Genomic DNA, 21,255 nt, shown 5'->3' with positions numbered 1-21,255 from the left:
ATGCCATAACACAGCCCAACACGAGGCAACCAAGCCGGAACATAGGCTGTAGAAATGCCGAGCCAACAATATAATCCATATACCTCCGTGTGGGTACTGATTCTTCCCCAAAAACCACAGGTCTTCATGCAATAGAGCTGGTACAGCAAGAACAACTCTCCATTCAGCCGGTACAGTAGGTACAATGAGTGGCTGGTATAGCAAGTACAGTGGCTGATACAACCGGTACGATGGCTGGTACAACAGGTACAGTAAGTATAAATGCTGGTACAACATGTACAGTGACTACTACAGCAGGTAGAGTGGCTGGTACAACAAGTACAGAAGCTGGTATAGCCGGTACAATGGGTGGTACAATAAGTATAACAAGTACAAGGACTGGTACAGCCAGTACAATGGCTGGTACAATAGGTACACAGACTGGTACAGCCTTTGTACAAGGACTAGTACAGCTAGTACAATGGCTGGTACAATAGGTACAAAGGCTGGTACAATAAGTACAATGGCTAGAAATCATAATAAATGATTAAATACCCTTGCCTTCAGTATTTCTTCGCGATGGAAGCCTCCAAAACAATCCCCAACAACCGGTATTCTTCATGGGCAGCCTTCAAGAGAGAGAGAAAGAGAGTAGCCATCATTAGGGCAGCCTTCAACGGTGGTAGAGGCTAGTGTGCAGCAAGAGAGCCTCTCTTAATGAAGAGAGAGGGCTCCAATTTATAGATTTGGGCCTCCCATGAGCTAAAATGGCAAGAGAAAGCTACAATGACAAGTGGAGAGCCACACAATAGCTGAAGTGACAAGTGTGAGGCCACTTGTCTCACTTTGATCCACTTTCTAACAAGTGTCAGGCCACTTGTCTCACTTTGGTCCACTTTCTTGCCACCTGTCCCAATCTAAGAGATGGGTCCTTCCATAAACTTTATCTCTAAAAATATCCTAACTGGTAGACATTACGTCATAGGGACTTTGCCAACTCTTGGTATCTGCTCAATTCCAGATGTAATGACGCGAACAGAATTTCCATCGGAGTCGGCCCAAAAATAGTAACTCTTCTAAATTTTAGGAGTGTGGTCCTTTGTATTCTAGGATAATCCCCCATTCCCAAAGCTTGTACTTTCCAAATATTTAGACATCCTGGAGTCCACCAGACCCCTTTCATACTAGGAAATGTCCAGGCTAGTGACACTCTCTCTCTCTTCAGAGCTTGTTGCTGTGTACATCTTCTTGTGTTCTCTATTTCTCTCAAACCCTAACCCCAACAGTGCTATCAGAGCTTGGCTACAGATCCCTGTTGGTGGAGTTCCCGACGCCCACCCCCCCACGAAATTTCGATACTGCTCCGTCCGTCGACTCCTACGCAGTCCATCTGGCGCTCTGGCCTTCCGTCCGTCGCCCTGCAGGTTTCCGGCACTACACAGTCCGTCCAGCCTTGTTCCCTGCTCCGCTCGGCTAGCATTCCGCCGCCCTGTCTGGCCACTGAGTCGGGCGGTGATAGTGGAGAGGGCTCCACCACCGCACTGCACCGCCCCACGCAGGAGCGGCACTCGCACCAGAAGAGGCGGTGCAAGGCGGCGCTCAGCCGCACTTGCGGCTTACGTGGTATAGGCCACAAATTGGCAAAATATTAGTCGAGAATACGTCGTCATGTGCACTCCGTCCAGCAATTTCTGCCGTCGCCACCACATCCGCCAGTTTCACTCCGCGCCAAGACTTCTGTCGCCGCCACATCCGCCGGTTTCGCTCCATCGCCATCCGCCTACAACTTCCTGTGCTGCGCCTCCCACCTGCTACAGCCCCTCCACGACTCGTGCCGGCTGCAGCCATCTATGCCACACCCGGCTGCTCTAGTCAATGAGCAGCTGGCCTCCAGGCGGCTCCATCCACAGCTCCCGTCGACTGGCTCCTCTGGTCAACGAGCAACTAGCCGCCTGTCGCATCGACAGTAGCAACCCGCCACTGTCTCCTGAACTGGCCAGTAGCTCCCGCCTCCTGAATCTGTACAGAGGGTCTGATCCAGTTCCATCTGAGAAGTTGCAATCTCTGTAAAATCAATCCATACAGGTAACTGATTTCTTTTTTGGTTCAAATCAAGGGGCTTTTGTACATTTCTTGCCTCATTGCAAAAACCAAGTGCATGGGGCAACATTTGGCTGCAAAATTCAAGGAAAATTTGAGGATTTTTCAGAATTTGCACAATTGCATTTACAGGAAACAGAGAAAATTGGGGCTTTTGTGAAATCATTGCTTAATCGCAAAATTAAAGCTCATTGGTACACAAATTTTTGGGGCTTTTGTCAACTATGTGCAATCAACACATAAATAAGCCCATTGGTGCTCAGTTATTAGAAGATTTTCAGCATTGCAGCCTGAAATTTGGGGCAAAACATTTGCAGAAGACATTGTGGTTGCCTGGCATTGCACTCCGGTGCATTTTGGATTTTGCCTGCATGTGCTTTTTACAGCATATTTGGTTGCACGTGTTTGCATATCTCTTGATGAAGAGATTTGAGCAAATGGCTAGAAATACGACCGATATATTCGGGGTTTTGTCCCAAGAGGACAAATTGGATGGCAGTAATTACTCCCTCTAGAGTTTCATGGTCCGAAACCTTCTCATGGCTAAAGGATTATGGGGTTGTGTGTTAGGTGAAGATGTACGCCCTATTGACATAACACCTAACAAGCCTGGCCGTGGTGCTCAACAAGCAACAGTACCCACTCCTCCCTCGAAATGTAATCAGCCTAGAAGGAGGCGCCTAGATGAAGAGAAGAAGTGGAGGATATTGCTCATGAAAAGTTGTGGTAAGGAGAGGTTTGTGCATGACTTTTGGATCACAAAGAATGGCTACTAATCAAAAGAGCAACTCGTGTAGTAAAAGTTGAGGAAAAGACTTACTTTTCTGTTTGAGTTAACTAACTTGCATGACTTCTTTTGGGGAAAAGTGAGCTTGCATGATTTACTTTTAAGTAAAGTGAACTTGCATGGCAAATTTTTAGGTGCATGAAAAGATAAAGCTTTGCATGATGCATGCATGTAGATGGAAAAGCTTGCATGTCGCATGCATGGGGGTTTCTGGCCATGCATGGGGGTTTCTAACTATGCATGTCACATGGATGGGGGTTTTTGGCCATGCATGTTGCATGCATGGGGGTTTCTTATCATGGAGAAGACAATCATCAACCATAATTAACTAAACTGTCATGCATGGCGATAGAAAACCCACATAAGAGTGGGCTGCCTTCAAAATATCAACTATTCCTGTACAAATCCATCAACACAAGTTAAGTAAAGACAGATTATGCAGCATACTAGCCCATGGGTGCAATCCAGGCGTCCCCAAATCCATGAGCTTCTCATGCAATGAAATCCAGGCATTGTCCAAGCAAACAAAACAATAGACACAAATAAAAATAAGCCATGCACACAAATGTATGAATTTAAACACATATTTTGGAAGAAACCCCATCTATTTACATGTACTTGATATTTACAAGGGCTATGGTATTTGGCTCTCCAAGATCCATCAAATATCCATAGCATTATGTATTGCATTTGGTTCTCCAAGATCCATCAAATGCTTAGCATGCTTCTTTGCAGCCAGGATCTCGTAGATACAACTAGCATACACATACATGGGAAGCTTAACCATAAATATTCCATGGCTACATGTAGTGTCCAACACCCATGTCCATGGATAATAAAGAATTAACAATATGAATCCCAAGAAATTAAGGGAACTTACACCCCCACTCCCACCTCCCCTCTTCATTGCCATCACGCCACTAAGTTTCCAATGGCCCAGGGCCCACAAATCAACCATGGGAGCTCGACAACATATCTGGCGAGCAACAAACAACGAGGCTATAGAGGGAATGGTCCCCCCCCCCCCCCCCCAAAAAAAACAGGTAGACCGTCCATTTCATCTGGACCGACAACATTCAGGGCTCAGTGGGATCACCTACAGAGAGACTCGGAGATTGTGCAGTAGTGTTGAGCAGCCCTCCACAACTGCAGCCTGGGGCCTTTTTTCCCCCAAGGCAAAAGTAGTATCTTCTGGTGCTACAGGCCCCCAATGTGGCTCTTCCCCCTACCCCCAAGGATGTAGTCTTCCTCTGAGACTGGCCAGCCAATAAGGGAGCACCCCCCCTCCCCCCCCAAAAAAAACACCCCCACCCAAAAAAAAGGACTTGTACATTCCACCTCCTTAGAGGGTTGTAATATGCTTTGATTTACTTTTAAAAAGAGGTTGTGCACCTTTGACAGGCCAACCCCACCTGGCAACTTCCATGAACAACTCGATAATCTGATGGTAGGCAGTGTGGTTGACCACACATTGTAAGACTTCCTGGCACACCTGAACACGCCCATGGTAGCCCAGATGCTGGCTACTCCTTGCTCACACACATGCCAAGCCTTCCGCCCATCAGCTCTTGCGTGTTTACCCATTCTGTCCACACATTCTTTAACATATATACAGTAAATTCTCAGCCTAACAAACCCTAAATGCTGCTTGTTGAATGATTTCTTGTTGATTCCATCCGAATGGATCACAGATTGCATAACTTCTTTTCTTCCTTCATCTCCTCACTTGACCTGCTCTGGCATAATAGATATTCTCTTTTGCCTTCTACAGTATTTTCGATCAAATTCCATCTTGCCCAGTGGCTGCCACTTGTTTATTAGACGTTAGGCTACCCTTTCTCATATTGCCCCTTAGCCAGTCACAGTGTTTTTAGCAAACATTGGCCAGATCAAGGAAAAAAAATAACCATCTTCGGTCCCTAGCCAATGTAGAAAGCACTAAAACTATAGCATGCTTAGAATGCAACAATAAGAGGTGAATAATATTCTGGGCATTACCAATGAGCTTGATCTTGGTGTTGTCTCTTAGCCATTGAGCTCCTTCCCTTGTGAAACCAACGTAACTTGAATCAAACTCATTCTTCCACATCAGACGCCTGAAATAGTAAAGCATTGGGTGGTATGAAAGTTATCAGTAAACTAATACCAATACTGAAGAGATCCTAATTGTCATATAGTACAAAACAAGTGCCTTTTCCACTAGATGGAAACAGTAAACTCTCAGACACATCATCTCATCGGCAGGCCCAGTAATACATTGCTAGAGTAAGAAGCTTCAATGATGTCAGCAGCAGTAGACATTAAGCTGCAGCTGGTAAGCAGCAGCAGCAAATATTTGGCCAAATACTGCACCTTGTAAATAATGCCACATATGTATATTTACATGAAAGAGGATAGGAACATTCTCACACATTACATCAAATGCCATAATAGACAAAGCACATACATAGGTGCAAGCATGAAAATGTCACATGTGCATAGACATGGATATGAGCACACATTGCATCAAATGCCATAATAGACAAAGCACATACATAGGTGCAAGCATAAAAATGTCACGTGTGCATGAGCACACGTGCGTGGACATGGATATGAGCACACATGTAAAACAAGTTTTCAAGAAAGACTTACCTGTCTGTATTCAAAGTTCTGAAAATAACACGCTCCACACCAGATGGAATATTGAGGGCTTGCATTGCCTCAGCTACATGAAAAGGGAACCCACCAAAATCAGAAGCATGTGCAGAATTGCAAAAACAAGTAGCAAGATCCTAGCCGGTCAAATGAAGAACCATAGCTTCATACTGAACATTCATAAGAGAGGAGAAGCCTGATGTAAAGAATCAACCAGCAATTGGGGGGCTATCAATTTTGGCTTCTAAATTTCCTTTATGATGTTGGATATACGATTTGATTATTCTTAGTCCAGTGCATGTCAACAATGTCAATAGATAGTGCCTATCGAGAGCTTTTCAGAGATACCCAGCATACCATGTTCAGTTTGTATGTTTCAGGAAGCCATTATTCTTTGTTGCTCTTAATCATTTCGACAGCAGTTAAATACTTACACTTAAGGAGATTCATCCACACACTGAACGAGCATTGAGTCCTGATTGCCACCTCATCCACTGGCCTAGCTCTCTAGACTCTCTAACAACGCACCTGTCCTTAAGTTCTCTTAGTAATCAAGCCTTGTTATCTCCATGTGTTACCTGACCTAGATTATTCATCCAAGCCCATAAGAACCATTGAACCACATAACCATTGTTCCAAGGATAGACATGGACCTCCTTTCACCCCTCTACACAGAATATGGCTCATGAGCGAAAATCCCCCTCTTTATGAGGTGGCACATCCCATAGCATCTCAAGCAGTCCTGGGTGCCACTCACTTGTTTGGAACCCAACCTCTTTTTTCTTTATTAATTCCATGTAGAAAAACTTTAGTCTCAGACTCTCATATGCTCTCAAAATCAAAAAGCAATGGCTGACCTGCAGCACTCATATATCAAGTAAACAAGGATGGCCAAAACTCTTCATAACTCCTAAAAATATGTCATACTACTCAAATCTGTTCAAAAAGCACTGGTCAAACATTTGTCAACCTGTGGTCAAGGCAAGTCAAAGCTGAGCAGATTGGTCAGGTTATCTCTGGTCAATACTGCTCACAGCAGTCAAAGGTGTCATGGCGTCCAATGAAGACTCGTACCACTGCCTAAAGAGCCATGTCACTACCTCATGACATAACTAAATGTTGTCACTGGCCAGAGATCAAACTATTTAATCAAAGACTTACAACATTAAAATAGAATGAATCAAAATCACACAACAATGCAGTAAAGCATGCTACGCAAATACAGTGTACACCCCATTAGGAAACCTTGGCCAACACTGGTCAAACTCTGATCAAGACTGGTCCAAGATGGTTAGAACTCTTCATACTTGCACAAATATGTCAGAACTGCTCAAATTTGGTCAAAAAGCACTGGTCAATCTGCTGTCAAGACCTGGTCAATGCAGGTCAAAACTGCTCCGAGCTGGTCAAATCCAGCCCCAAACCAATCAACACGGCCAACTGCCTAGTGACAGTAAATGCAAATGTAAAAAGCCATGTCACTACCTCGTGGCATTATTAAACATTGGCACTGGCCAATCAAACACTTAAAACGTTGAAATAGAATGAATCAAAACCACACAATACTGCAGTGGAGCATGCTGGTACAACTCAATCGGAAACCTTGGTCAATGCTGGTGAAACTCTTTTCAAAACTGGTTCAAGATGATGAGAACTCTTCATACTTGCACAAAACATGTCAGAACTGCTCAAATCTGGTCAAAAAGCACTGATCAAACTCCTGTCACGAGCTAGTCAATTGAAACTCGCGGTGCTCGGGGGACTAGGGCCTTTGACACACTTGTGGATACCATCAATGCATATTAAAACATTTAAACATAGCCACAGCCTTAACACATATCCATCATCACTTTACATAAAACATAAATGCTAGACAAAACATCCACAAATGCTGAAAATGGAGCTTGCACACGTGACACCGCATAGAGGCCAGAATGGGCCGGCACCCCCCCCCCCTCCCTCTTGGAGTATTTTATAACCCAAGGAGAATAATATCATGTATTTTATTACCCAACTGGTAGACATTCCGTCATAGGCACTTTGCCAACTCTTGGTATCTGCTCAATTCTAGATGTAATGACGCGAACAGAATTTCCATCGAAGTCGGGCCAAAAATAGCAACTCTCCTAAATTTTAGGAGCGTGGTCCTTTGTATTCTAGGATAATCCCCCATTCCCAAAGCTTGTACTTTCCAAATATTTAGACTTCCTGGAGTCCACCAGACCCCTTTCATACTGGGAAATGTCCAAGTTGGTGACATCCTCCCCAGCTTCATAAAAGTTGTCCACGACTTTAAGCTTCAAGCCATATATTCAAGATATAATCATGTCCCATCAAGTGGGCGAGACGAGACAATCTCAAAAATCCAATATAACTGAAGAATCCATGTCCCAAATAAATAGCAAGACTAAATAAATCTCCATAATACCAAATCAAAATCATGTCCCAAAATAAATGGGCAAGAGAAAACAGTCCCATAAGTCCAAATATCATAATCATGTCCCAAAATAAATGGGCAAGAATTCCATGGAAGATATGCTAGACACAAGCACAAGAGCCAATTGTGTCTAAATCACCAATATCAATGAGATAATCATATGCCAATGAAAATCACCAACTAGGTGGTAAGACACTTAAATAAGTGCCATGCACAAGAAACTAGTGCCTCACACAGAAACATGTGCTATGCACACAAACTGGTGTCATTCTAGATCACAAACCATGGTGATAGAAAAGCTGGTTCTCCATAGTTAATATCATAGGTATACCCTCTTTCTCCTAGTTTATAGGCATTTTGGCCAAATGAGAAACCATAGATATAGTCCATAAGATCCATGTCACTGTATAATCCAGTAACAAACAAGCTCAAGGCACACAAACATATGCCAATCCACATGATCCTTGGCGTACACATAAGTCTCCTCCCAACCAGGTATCATGTCCACTTTACCACTTGCACTTCGTGTTGGTACTCTAACCACACACCTTGGATGAGAGGTGGGCTCAAGTAACAAGATAAAACAATCACTCGAGGTCGCAGGCATAGATAGCCTGGTGTTTCATAAGCATTTCTGCTACACATAGTTTATAGGCATTTCGACCACCAATAGTTTATAGGCATTTCGGCCACCAACTCACACTACCCTCTCAATTGCCCATGTTCCCTTCCACCTACTCTCTATTGTTCCACCCATACATGGTAGATGAAAAGATGCAGGGGGGAAGAGAGCTTGAGCTCTTGCAAGCACACACACACACTCACAAAACCCTAATAGAGAACACACAAGGTGAGAGGCTGAAAATCTTCTTCTACTTCACTCAACACTCAACACACCATATACAAGATAAGAGTACACACAATATGAAAGATACTCAACCAAATACATACAAGGGTTCTCTATAGTGTGAACCCAACTAAATGAGCTGGTGCTATAATTATGCCAGTCTCTAGAATGGCTGTCACACAGCCTGTCATCCCACTGGCCGCATATCACCCAAGATCTCACCAACCATGCCAGTGGTGTAAGTGTGGGGCCTATCTCCCAGGCGGGTCATCAGTGTCCACCGCCTCACTAGACGAGTGGCGCTATAACTATGCCAGTCTCTAGAATGGCTGTCACACAGCCTGTCATCCCACTACCGCATATCACCCAAGATCTCACCAACCATGCCAGTGGTGTAATTGTGGGGCCTATCCCCCAGGCGGGTCATCAGTATCCATCGCCTCACTAGACGAGCTCGATATCTAAACACTCCCCCTCGAGCTCAACTCCATCTCATGTACACCAAGTGAAGCTCTGAATCTGCGGAGCTTCTCTGTACCCAATGCTTCGGCGAAGATGTCAGCTACCTGATCCTGTGTGCTGACATAAACAAGGTCAAGGTCTCCTGCCAAGACCTTCTCTCTGACAAAATGGTAGTGGAGCTCTATATGCTTCGTGCGAGCATGAAAAACTGGGTTCCTGGCCAACTGTATACTGCTAATGTTGTCACAGAAAATGACAACTTGTCTATCCACTGATAGACCCAAATCTGCAAGTAGCTTTCTCAACCAAGCTACCTCACATGCTGCCATAGCAGCTCCTCTGTACTCGGTCTCTGTACTGGATAGAGCAACCGTAGGCTGCTTCTTGCTGCTCCAAGTCACAGCAGCACTCCCCAAAGAAAACATGAAGCCACTAGTAGATCTTCTATCTGAGATACTACCAGCCCAATCAGCATCTGTGTACCCATGTACACATATCTCTGTCCCAGTCTCATAAAATAGTCCACAATGTAAAGTAGACCTCACATACCTCAGTATGCGTCTCAATGCATCCAAATGCGGTTTCCGTGGAACCTGCATAAACTGACTCACCAACCCAACAGCATAGCTCAAATCTGGTCTGGTGATCGTCATGTAGATCAAGCTTCCTACTATGCGCCTATACATAGTAGGATCCTCCAAGATCTCTCCTGAATCTGCACTCAACTTGCCATTCTGATCCAATGGCACGGAAATAGGCTTACAGCCTGTCATACCATACTTGGACAACATGTCCAAGCCATACTGTCTCTGCAGTAATCCAATACCATGTGGTGACCTAATCACCTCAATGCCCAAGAAATATCTGAGCTCCCCCAGATACTTCATCTCGAACTTCTGTCTAAGCAAGATCTTTACATCAAAGATCTCTGCATCATGGTCCCCCGTAATGATCAAGTCATCTACATAGATGACAACAAGCACAAACCCTCTATCACCATGTCTCACATACAGCGAGACATCTGCATTGGCTACATGAAAGCCAATAGTGACAAGATATTCAGAAATCTTGTCAGACCATGCTCTTGGTGCTTGTTTTAAGCCATACAAGGCTTTCTTCAACCTGCAAACATGCTCGGGGTGACTCACATCCTCATAACCAGGTGGCTGCAACATATACACCTCTTCTTGCAAATCCCCATGCAAGAATGCATTCTTTGCATCCATCTGATGTAAAGACCATTGCTTTGACGCAGCCACTGCTATCACAACTCTCACTGTTGCCATCTTGGCAACTGGGCTGAAAGTTTCCTCATAATCAATGCCATATGTCTGCGCATACCCTTTGGCTACCAATCTAGCCTTATACCTGTTTATGCTTCCATCACTGTTATGTTTCACTTTGTACACCCACTTGCATCCAATGGCTTTCTTGCCTTCAGGCAATTGCACTAAATCCCAAGTTTCATTTCCATATAGTGCATCCATCTCCTCATCCATAGCTTTCTCCCAACACACATTTCCAACAGCCTCATCAATGCATGTGGGCTCTACAACCTACACAACCTTTGCCATATATGCATAGTGATGTGCCACATAACCATCATAGATAAACCTCTGCACAGGGTTTTTCACTCTCCCAGATCTTCGCAGCTTTTCATTCATGGCTTCCATAGCCTTCTTTACACCAAGTGTTCTCATAGCTGGGATCCCAAGCTCCTCATCAAGGCTCATATCTGAGCCACTAGACTCTCCATCAACATGAGAATGCCCTGCAGAAATGTCAGGCATACCAAGGGACTCAACCACTTTCTCTTTTCCTTTACGTGATGTACTAATCACATTTGCAGGACTGGTATTATGACGCAGCCTACCACTCCATGGTCTATCAACAGACCCACTAGATGAGGACTCTCCAGGTCCACTCAAAGACTGTGATTGCTGATCTGCATTCTATGCAACCACACTTCCACTCACATCAACCCCAATAGCTTCTTTTTCAGCAGCATACCAGCTGCTCATCTCATCAAAGACAACATCCCTGCTTACCCTCAACTCACGTGTAGCAGGGTTATAACACCTGTATCCCTTTTGCTCAAGGGAATATCCAATAAGCACACATTTTTTAGCTTTTAGATCCAACTTAGTTCTCAGCTCATCTGGCACATGCACATATGCAATGCATCCAAAAACTTTCAGATGAGACAAATCAGGTTTTCTGCCAGTAAACCTCTTCTCTGGAGTTACATCATGTATGGCTGCAGTTGGAGTCCTGTTCATGATGTATACTGCTGTAGAAACAGCCTCAGTCCAATAGCTATGCGGCATATTCTTCTCTTCCATCAATGCTCGCGCAATCTCAGCAATGTGCCTGTTTTTCCGCTCAGCAACTCCATTTTGCTGCGGAGTGTATCTGCATGTAAACTGTCTCCGAATACCATTCTTCTTCAAAAATTCAAAGAACTCATTGGAGAAGTACTCTCCCCCTCTATCTGACCTTAGGCACTTTACATATTTCCCTATTTGCTTTTCAACCAAAACTCTGAAATTCTGAAAGTGAGTGAACACCTCACTCTTCTCCTTCATGAAATATACCCACACTTTCCTTGTGTGGTCATCAATGAATGTCACATAATACCTGCAGCCTCCCATAGACATGGTCTTCGTAGGACCCCATACATCTGAATGCACAACATCTAGTGCATTTCTGCTCACATATCTGTTACGTGGAAATACATGCTTTGTTTGCTTTCCAAATTGGCATGCTTCACATATTCTCTGCATACCTTCCACTTTAAATTTTGGCAGCCCTGTCACAATTCCTTTAGTGTGCATAGACTTCATTCTCTGCACATTCACATGTCCAATTTTTTTATGCCAAATGTCTGTGTCTGCAACAATTCTTGAACCATTTGCAAACATCGCAACACTCATTTCAGGCATGTCTACATTCAACGTAAACATTCTGCCCACTCTGTTGCCTTTTGCAACCAACCTGCACTTGTCTTTAAAGTCTTCAACATAACAACCATCCGGGTTAAACCGAACCTACAAACCCTGCTCAATCATCTGGCCAACTGAAACCAGATTCTTTGTTATGTTCGGAACGTGAAGTACATCTGCAAGGTACTTCACTTTGCCATCCTGCATAGACAATGGCACATCTCCAACATGGGCAATTGGATGAGCAGTGTCATCCCCTGTTTCCACAAAACCTGGTCGTTAAAGGTTTTTCATCTCCTTGAACCACTCGCCATGACTTGTCATGTGGTTCGAAGCACCTGAATCCACATACCATATATCATCTTTTTGTGCTGCTTCAACATTTTCACACATGGCATTCACGACATGCTGCATAATAAACAACCTTTCATTATCCTCATTGTTTCTGCTTGAGGATGCATAGTTGTTCTGCTGCACTTTCCCATTTTACATGTCAGCCTGCTTCTTATGACATTCTGCCTGCACATGTCCAGGCTTACCACAATAAAAGCATTCACGTGCATCATTATATTGCCTTTGTCAATTTCCACGTCCTCTTTGACTCCCCCTTCCACTGAATTTGCCTCTTCCACCTGTGTATTGTTGATGTTGTTGTTGTGTATTCTGGGACTGTTGCTGCTGCTGCTGCTGGCCATAATTCTGATTACCTGTTCGGCCACCTCCTTGACCGCGTCCACGGCCTCCTCTACCTTGTCCTCTACCTGAACTTGTGTAGAAGGCCTGTTGCTCTGAACTGTTTTTGTTTTGTGAAAACTGTTGGTCTTCACCCAAGCTCTTCTCTTCTATAATCAGCATAGACACCAAACCTGTAAAGTTGGGAATGTTTTCCCGAGTCTGAATAGCATCTTGAACGCCTTGTATTGTGGCCCGAGACCACGTAGACAGACTTCCACCTTATCATCATCATCTACTGACACACCAATAGATGCAAGGGATTCCACAATACCCTTTATCTTCAATGCATAGTCATTCACAGACATGCTCTTTTTCTCCACAGTATGAAGTTCATTCTTCAACTGTATCTTACGTGCCTTGGTATTTGTTTCATAGAGTTTTACCAAGGTGTCCCACGCCTCCTTGGGAGACTTGGCATCCTGAATGTGCCCAATCATGGTGTCCTGTATACTAATGGAGAGCCAATACATAACTTTCCTAGCTCCTTGGTTCCAGTCTTTAAACTCTTTCACATCTGCAGCAGTCGGATTTATGTCCGGTATCTCCGGTGCCTCCTCATGCTCACCTTCTATGTAGTCCCAATAGCCCTTTCCCATCAGGAAATTCGTCAACCTGAACCTCCAAGCATGGAAGTTGTTCTTATCAAGCTTCTCTGCCACAATCTAGGTTATGCCATCATTTGACATCTTGCCAGACACACAAATTTACCAGAAACAGCACTCTGGTTTGTCCTGCACAAACTGTTGTATTTCCTGCAGCGGTACTGTAGTACTCTCAAATGTCACAACCAGGGACTTTAATATGCATACATACACCCAATGGCAACTATTGACCTCTTTGCAGCACCCACAGTGTCTGCACAGCCAATCTGTCTTCCTGCAGTTCTTAAAACAGAGTTCTGCAGAGAATCGATGACTTACCCGCAGTGCTCGAAATCGCCTGCTTTCTGAAAAACGGAGGTCCAGACACGCCCGAAACGCGTTTTCGGCGGAAAAAATTCTTACCGATAGGACCATATAGTTGCCCTATAGCTTTACTCCCGCGAAGAAAGCTCCTCAATCAGAGATCGTTTGCCGGTGCCTCCCGTAGAGCTCCCGACAAGGGTGAAGTCACCAACACAAATAGGGAAGAGTAGTTGAAGCTCTTACCCTCGTACCGCTTCCTGTGGTTCTCTTGCTTGCAGCTCAGTCCTAACTCTTACCTCGTTGCGTACCTGATACACTGCTTCCAATGTGTCCCATGCAAGCTTCGATGTCTTGCATGAACGAATGTGCGGAATAATAGTCCTTTTCACTGAAAGGGCTATCAATGACATGGCCTGTGCATCTCTAGAGTCCCATCTCTTCTGCTCTTGTGTGGGAGCAGGATCTACATCAGGAGCTCTTTGAGCACCTCCCCTTTGAGGCGTGGCTGGCTGTATGGTAAGTGGGCGTGTGTCATCACCACACACGATGCCCCAAAGCCCTTTGGCTACCAGCAAATTACGGATCATGAAACTCCAGAGGGAGTAGTTAGATCCATCCAGCTTGTCCTCTTGGGTGAGCACACCAAATACATCTGTAGCATTCTGTGCCATGTCAACAAAATATATCTGCAAGCAAACCAAGCACCAATGTGCACTGCCAGGCAACCAAATGTCATGTGCAAATGTATGCCTGCAAACCAAAGCAAGTGTAAACCTGCACCAAATTGTCCAATTACACACAATGTGTGTACATACGCGACAAATCGCAGCTGTAATGCCCAATTACATGCTCCAATCAGAAAATCCCCAATTTTTATGCACTCCAATCGCTTCAATGTGCATCTAATTGGCCAATTTTCACAAAAGCCCCAAATTTCTGCAAATGAAAGAGGTTCAATTGGCTGATTTTGACCTCAATTTCAAAAACCCCCAAATTGCAGGCAAAGCAAAATGCCCAATTTTTTCAATTTGTCCTGAAATTGATAAATCCCCCGAATTGCACCTGCAATTTTCTTTGAATTTGACTTGCACAGCACTGTCTGCAAAATCTGCATATGTCCTGCACTGGAATGGCTGCAAATTTTGTATTTGGGTTTGATAAAAAAATGTGTACTAGAAATACCTCATACTTGCAGAGTGTAGGCGGGGAGCACACAGTTGAGTGGCCTGCCAGGCGGACGGAGGCGGTGGCTGTTGCAGAGAAGGCATGAGCAGGGCGAGCACAATGCTAGAGAGTGTAGACGGGCGTTGGAGGGAGCCAGCTGGACGGCGGATGGCTGTGGGCAGCCGACGGGGAGCTGCGGCTGGAGCTTATGAAGCTGATGGGATAGACGGAGGCGGCAGCCGTAGGCTAGCTGCACCAAGGCCAGGCGGCAGCAAAAAACAAAAAAGGCGGCAGCCGTTGAGTCATCGTCGTCAGTGCAGTTGGGCAGGTGTCGGGCGAGTCGTCAGACGGAGGCGGACGCTCAGAACAAGGCGAGCACGGCTCTGGCCGCAAGTAAGTCGGAATGGGCAGGAGCCGGTAACGGGAGGTGTCGAGGTCGCTGGCGGCGAACAAAGGCCACGAGGCAATCGTGGGCTAGCGCGGGGAGCGCTGGGCGTGAACAGAGGGTGCCTGGAGTCATCGGCGCAGGACGTCCGGAGCAGGAACGGCGACCGATGTCGGCTTTGGGCGACGGCGGCTGTGACAGAGCAGGGGCACGCCGGACGGCAGGTGACTCCGGCGGGCGACGGATATGGGCGCCGACTGGACAAGAGCGCCGTCGAATGTGGAGTAGCGCCGCCGGCTACAGAGGCTGTGCCGCCGGCGAGGCTGGGCGGAGGTGGTGGGCTCCCCACTACTGCCGCCCGTTTCGGGTGGCCGGACGGCGGAGCAATGACGGAATCGACAGACGGACGACGACGGAAAAACACAGGCGACGGACGGAACGTCAATTTTCGACGGAATTTCGCAGGATCTCTTCCAGCTGCAGATTTCCAGGGCCAGCTCCCAGCTCTGATACCAAATGTTGGGTGTTGGACTCACACACTCACACACACAAACCTGCACATTAGGGTTAGGTGTAGGGTAGAGAAGCTCACACACAGAAATGAGAGAGAGAGAGAAAGAGAGAGAGAGAGAGAGAGAGAGAGCCAAAAGTGTGGTATCCACAAAATGCAAGTCAACTCTTGCATGTGTGCCACATCCATATAATATAGAAGTACAAAATATTATATGTTACCTGAGTGTCCTTTCACACTTGATGTCCAAGGGGAAAAACCACATGGGAAAAAGTGCCCTTGGTTAAGCCCTATTCACACATAGCACTACCATAAGTGAGCATATGCCTACAACTAGGACGGATTTGTCCATAGAAATTGCTTGTGAAGCCCAATATCTATATAAATCTCGTCCAAGAAAGAAATCTCTATAGATATAATCCATCCCAATAAAGGGAGCCATAAACAATGTTTCCCTCAAACCATCTCAGGACAAACAACACCTCCTTTCCCCTTGCATGGCTATACAAGGGGAATACAAGGGTTAGTAAACATCAAAAACACTTCATAGTAAATAGCAAAAGTACCAACTTCGCACAGTCAAAGTATACGTAGCTTTTCTTTGCCAAGTTGGTCATGACGCCAAAAGAAATATCTCGTCACCATATCCTTAAGATATCCCGAGATATATCTCCATATAGCTTGCCTGTAAGCTTGATAATATAATCCACAATTTGACTTCTTGGTCAATTTCACTTGATTTCACACCCAAATGTTGAAATTTCTTATGGGTATTCCACCAGCTCTTCAATTTTTCCCAATTTATAAATCCCAATTTCATACTTTCAACCTCAGTGGTCGAAACACCGTTTTGCCCAAATTCGATTTCTTGATTTAAAAAAAACCTGATTTCACACCCCTTTGTTAAGATTTCCTAGAATTTCTTCAATTTATCTCTTTCTCCCAATTCATAAATCTCAATTTTATACTTTCTGCTGAAATTTCCTACGTTTTCCTTATGCCAAAAAGAGCTTTTCTAGGGTTTTCATCATCGACAAGGCTGCAACACTGGGGATCCGGAATTTCCAGTTCCTTGAACTTTATTCCCGTGAAGGTCAAGGAAAGAGATGGTTCCATTGTGACAATGAATGTCAGCTTGATTCTTATGGAGCCAATCCATTCCAACGATTCCATCATAGACTCCCAAGGATAGGACTCTGAACTGGCACCCTATTACGTTTCCATCTAGACTAAACTGAATAAGGTCTGTCTCAAGGTGTGTGAAAAGAATCTTTCCACTGGCCAATTCCACTTTCATAGGTTTCCCTAATTTTTTATTTTTAGGACTAACTTACGCAGACATCTTGGGGAAATAAAAGAATGAGTCGGGTCATCAGTTCATTTGCCAAGATTTGTTTCTAAAATAAAACAGGTCTTCGAACCTTCTAAAATTTTTCAAAGCTCGGTTTTACTAAGGTTAAATAATACAGGGCCGTCCAAGCAACAAATTAATTAATACGAGAGCAAAAAAACATTTTGGATGCTTATTGGCAAATATCAAGAAACCTTGTACTTGAATATGTGACCAAGAGACTTGCTTGTAGCTAATTCACACAGCCTAATCAACTAAATTAACGGCTAGAAACTAAGTCATGATAACCAAGCCACTTGAGATTATTCATGGGATGAGCGAGTGGATTTAGAGCTTGGACATGCAAGCTTGAACTTGAGCATAGACATGAAGAACTTCGACATAGAGCTTGGGCATGAAGCTTGGACATGAACATGGAACACAAAGCTTAGACATGGAGCTTCGATTTTGGATTTGGACTTGGACTTGGATTTGGATTCATTGGACTTGGGATCCATTGGATTTGGATATCAGATCTCGTACTAGCCCGGTGAGAGATACTTGTGGGCCATCCCCGCGGTGTGCTCGGCATCAGAGATCTTGTGCCACGACATCGACATTGACTTGGATATCCTACATCGGCATATCTGTTTGTTTTGTATTCCTTGATTGTATTGATCCAGGCCAGTGTGCCCATGGATTGTTCCTGAATCCTGAAAGGGGCGGGGCCTGTTCCCCACTCAATGTGGGTACTTTGCAAGATCCCCATTCCCTTTTCTCTTCCCCCTCTTTATATTTTTACCTCTTGGACACGTGATTGAGTCTGTCACTCCATGCCCTGCTGGGCTTACACTGGAATCAAAGCAAGATTTCTCTTGAAGAAACTTTCTTGGGGTGACAGTGCCATGTCGAGAGAAGAGGGAAACCAAGGGTCTAATGAAGGCAACAACTATCAGGTCGATCCAGGACTTCAGGATAAGAACCAAGGTCGTTGATCCATTACTCACGAGACCACAGCCATGTCATCAGAAGAGTACCATGACTTTCAGTAGTTCAAACAATGTCTCAGAGAGAAGGAATTCCTTGTGTGGAGAACCAAGAGGGAACAGGACCAAAGGAAGCTCAAATGTTATAAGATTTCATCAAGGATCGAGCCACCAAAGCCGAAGGAGTTGAAGCTGCTAAAGCCTATCTTCAGGCCAAAGGAGTCACCATTGCAGGAGGATCTTCTCAAATCCCCAAAGGATCACCTCGTACAACGCTCCTGATACAAGGCTCGAAACCTGCAAAACAAACCAAGCAAGCCTGACTCACCTCCCAACCTTGACAGCCGTGGACAAGCCCACAAGTCTTGGATGTCCCCACCGAGCCACGAGCTGAGCTAACTAGATAGACGTGCCGACCAATCTCTACCTAGTTACGTCCCATACCACCATGAAGCTACACTCACGGGCCTCGAGACTGCTGCCGGCCTTGGCTGCATAAAGCAAGTGCACGCCTGCACTAGATCCAGGCTCCTGACCATAGAGCTCTCACAAAGACACGCGAGACTCTATGAACTATTGACTAACCTTCGCCACCCTTTTATAGGCACTTGGCCGGTCACCGGGCGTCCACACTTGGACGCCCGTCCGTCCATACTTGGGTGCCTTCCCGTTAGTCTATCCCTAGCCCAGCTCGCCAATCAGCCTGCCTAACTCCAAGCTTCCCAAAGCCTCGAAGCTAGTCTTGTGCGGGTAGCACACGGTAGATACACTGTGCACATGACATACTCCCGTTCCTCTAAGAGCTCACTAGACAAGGGTAGTCAATGTCTCCCATGTAGCGTCCTCCCCAACACGATCCTTCCACTTGATCTTGTATTCCGTGATAAGTGTATTACGCAATCGTCTTTCACGAAATCCAAGAATCTTTTCCGGTTCGTGTGGAACAAATGTCATGTCCTCGACATCTATGATTTCTTGAGGAGTAACTAACTGGTTTGTTCCACCCACTACTTCTTTAAGTATACTGACATGAAATACAGGATGAACTTTCACATGAGAAAGCAAATCCAGTTCATATGCGACTGAACCAATCCGTCGTGTAATACAAAATGGTCCACAGTATCTAGGAAATAATTTCGGAGATCGATCTGTCTATAGAGTCTCGGAATCTTTCAAAACTCGCAAATACACCATCGTTCCTTCAGAGAACTCTCTGGGTGAACGATGTCTATTAGAATAAAATCTCTCTGTCTTGAGTACTTCTAATAGATTCCTTCGCAACTTGTAACATTTCTTGCATATCTTGCAGAAAATTACGTGCTGCATCATGCTGAAGTCCTAAAAATCCCACTGTAAACAGCTGATCTAGGTTGAAAACCATACATAAGCATAAAAGGACTAAAACCTGTACTCATATGCTAGTACTACTATATGCAAATTCTAACATAGGAAGATAATCCTCCCATGAACTCTATCTTTTGGAGACGTATGCTCGAAGCACATCCTCCAAAATCTGATTCACTCTTTCAGTCTGGCCATCAGATTGAGGATGATATGAGGAACTCAAATTCAAAGTTGTTTCCAACTTCTCAAAAACAAGCCTCCAAAAGTCACTTGTAAACTTAGAGTCCCTATCACTGACTATGTCCTGCGGGAACCCGTACAGTCTAAACAATTGCTCGATAAACTGCCTTGCTAATTACGTAGCTGTAATGGTCTTCCGGATTGGTAAAAATCTAGCCTTTTTTGTCAAGCGATCCACCACAACCCAAATAGAATCATGGCCTTGACGTGTTCTTGGCAATCCTGTTAAAATATTGCATCTTTCTATTTATGCTGTCGTGGAGCTGTCGGCCTGTTTTCCTACAGGCTACAGCCGACTGCTTTATGCACAAGTATATAAGAGGTGCTCCCTTTATTCATTCTATCACATCATTCCTTGCCCTATTTGCTGGCTCTTGTACTCTGTAACCTCAAGCTAATAAAGCTCAGTTCTTACTTGCAATCTTTCTCTCTCATGTTCATTGCTTCCGCTTGTGCACATTCTTTCATAGTATCATTCGTCTAGGCTCTGGCTGCTGCACAATCTATTCCTCTACGTTTTCTGCTTCCATAGATTCTCCAGGCTGTAGATCCTTCAAACAGTGGCTGCATTTCTTCTTTCTTAGCTGCGTTTTTGCTCTACAAGCTCTCCAACTGTTGTCGGCTAGCCCCCAAGCTGCGTTTTCTAGCTGCAGATTCAATGAGTGCATCAGACAAGTGGCACATCAGCTCTTCTCCCTCCATGATCAGTGGGTAGTAGCAACCAAAACAGCGGCACAAGAGTAGCAGCAGCAAGGTGATCAAGGTCGCCACCCATAGCTCGGCCTTCTCGAGTCTTAGTAAGAGGATCGCAGCTCTTCATTGTAGCCTTCTCCGCTTGTCTACTACCCAGAAATCGAGCTCTGATCGCCCAACTAAAAGCAAACCCTAACGCACGGGAAAGGGTTGGAATCCAACTCCATTGCTCAACAGAGCTGGAAGAAGAGACCTGACTCACCTCCCAACCTTGACAGCCGTGGGCAAGCCCACAAGTCTTGGCTGTCCCCACCGAGCCACGAGCTGAGCTAACTAGATGGACGTGCCGACCAATCTCTACCTCGTGACGGCCCATACCACCACGAAGCTACACTCGCGGGCCTCGAGACTGTTGCCGGCCTTGGCTGCATAAAGCAGGTACACGTCTGCACTAGATCCAGGCTCCTTACCATAGAGCTCTCACAAAGACACACGACTCTATGAACTATTGACTAACCTTGGCCACCCTTTTCTAGACTCTCGACCAGTCACCGGGCGTCCATGAAATTATGTCTGTAAAACAGAAAAAACAACAAATAGATCTTGCAAAGAAACACGTGTGCAATAAAATTGAAGTAGAAGACTTGTTATTTGCTGAAGTAGAGCACTAGGGCTGCCCGTAGGTGCATACAACCAACAGCAATGGCTGAATAATGAAGTGCTAATGATGCAAACCCAAGCCACCTATATAAAGGTTGGACAAGAGCTGGTCGG

At 45.1% G+C, this 21,255-nt stretch overlaps 1 protein-coding gene across 2 annotated transcripts in view; it reads right to left on the bottom strand.

Annotated features, from left to right (window-relative positions):
• LOC147635134 (cyclase-like protein 3) overlaps positions 1–21,255 on the bottom strand; it is a 73,667-nt gene that overhangs the window by 32,538 nt on the left and 19,874 nt on the right. For both annotated transcript variants that reach the window (XM_086804429.1, XM_086804428.1), the window contains 2 exons: positions 5,498–5,570; positions 4,865–4,962 (listed from right to left, as the gene is read on the bottom strand). In XM_086804429.1, the coding sequence (XP_086660555.1) occupies positions 4,865–4,962; positions 5,498–5,570 (171 nt within the window). The remainder of the gene's footprint in view (positions 1–4,864; positions 4,963–5,497; positions 5,571–21,255) is intronic.

The sequence above is a fragment of the Cibotium barometz genome, chromosome 10 (genome assembly GCF_041138505.1).
Source record: "Cibotium barometz isolate CiBa-2024 chromosome 10, ASM4113850v1, whole genome shotgun sequence".
Classification (NCBI taxonomy): domain Eukaryota; kingdom Viridiplantae; phylum Streptophyta; class Polypodiopsida; order Cyatheales; family Cibotiaceae; genus Cibotium; species Cibotium barometz.
The sequence above is the reverse complement of the archived record's forward strand: the minus strand, read 5'-3'. Positions and strand labels throughout refer to the sequence as shown.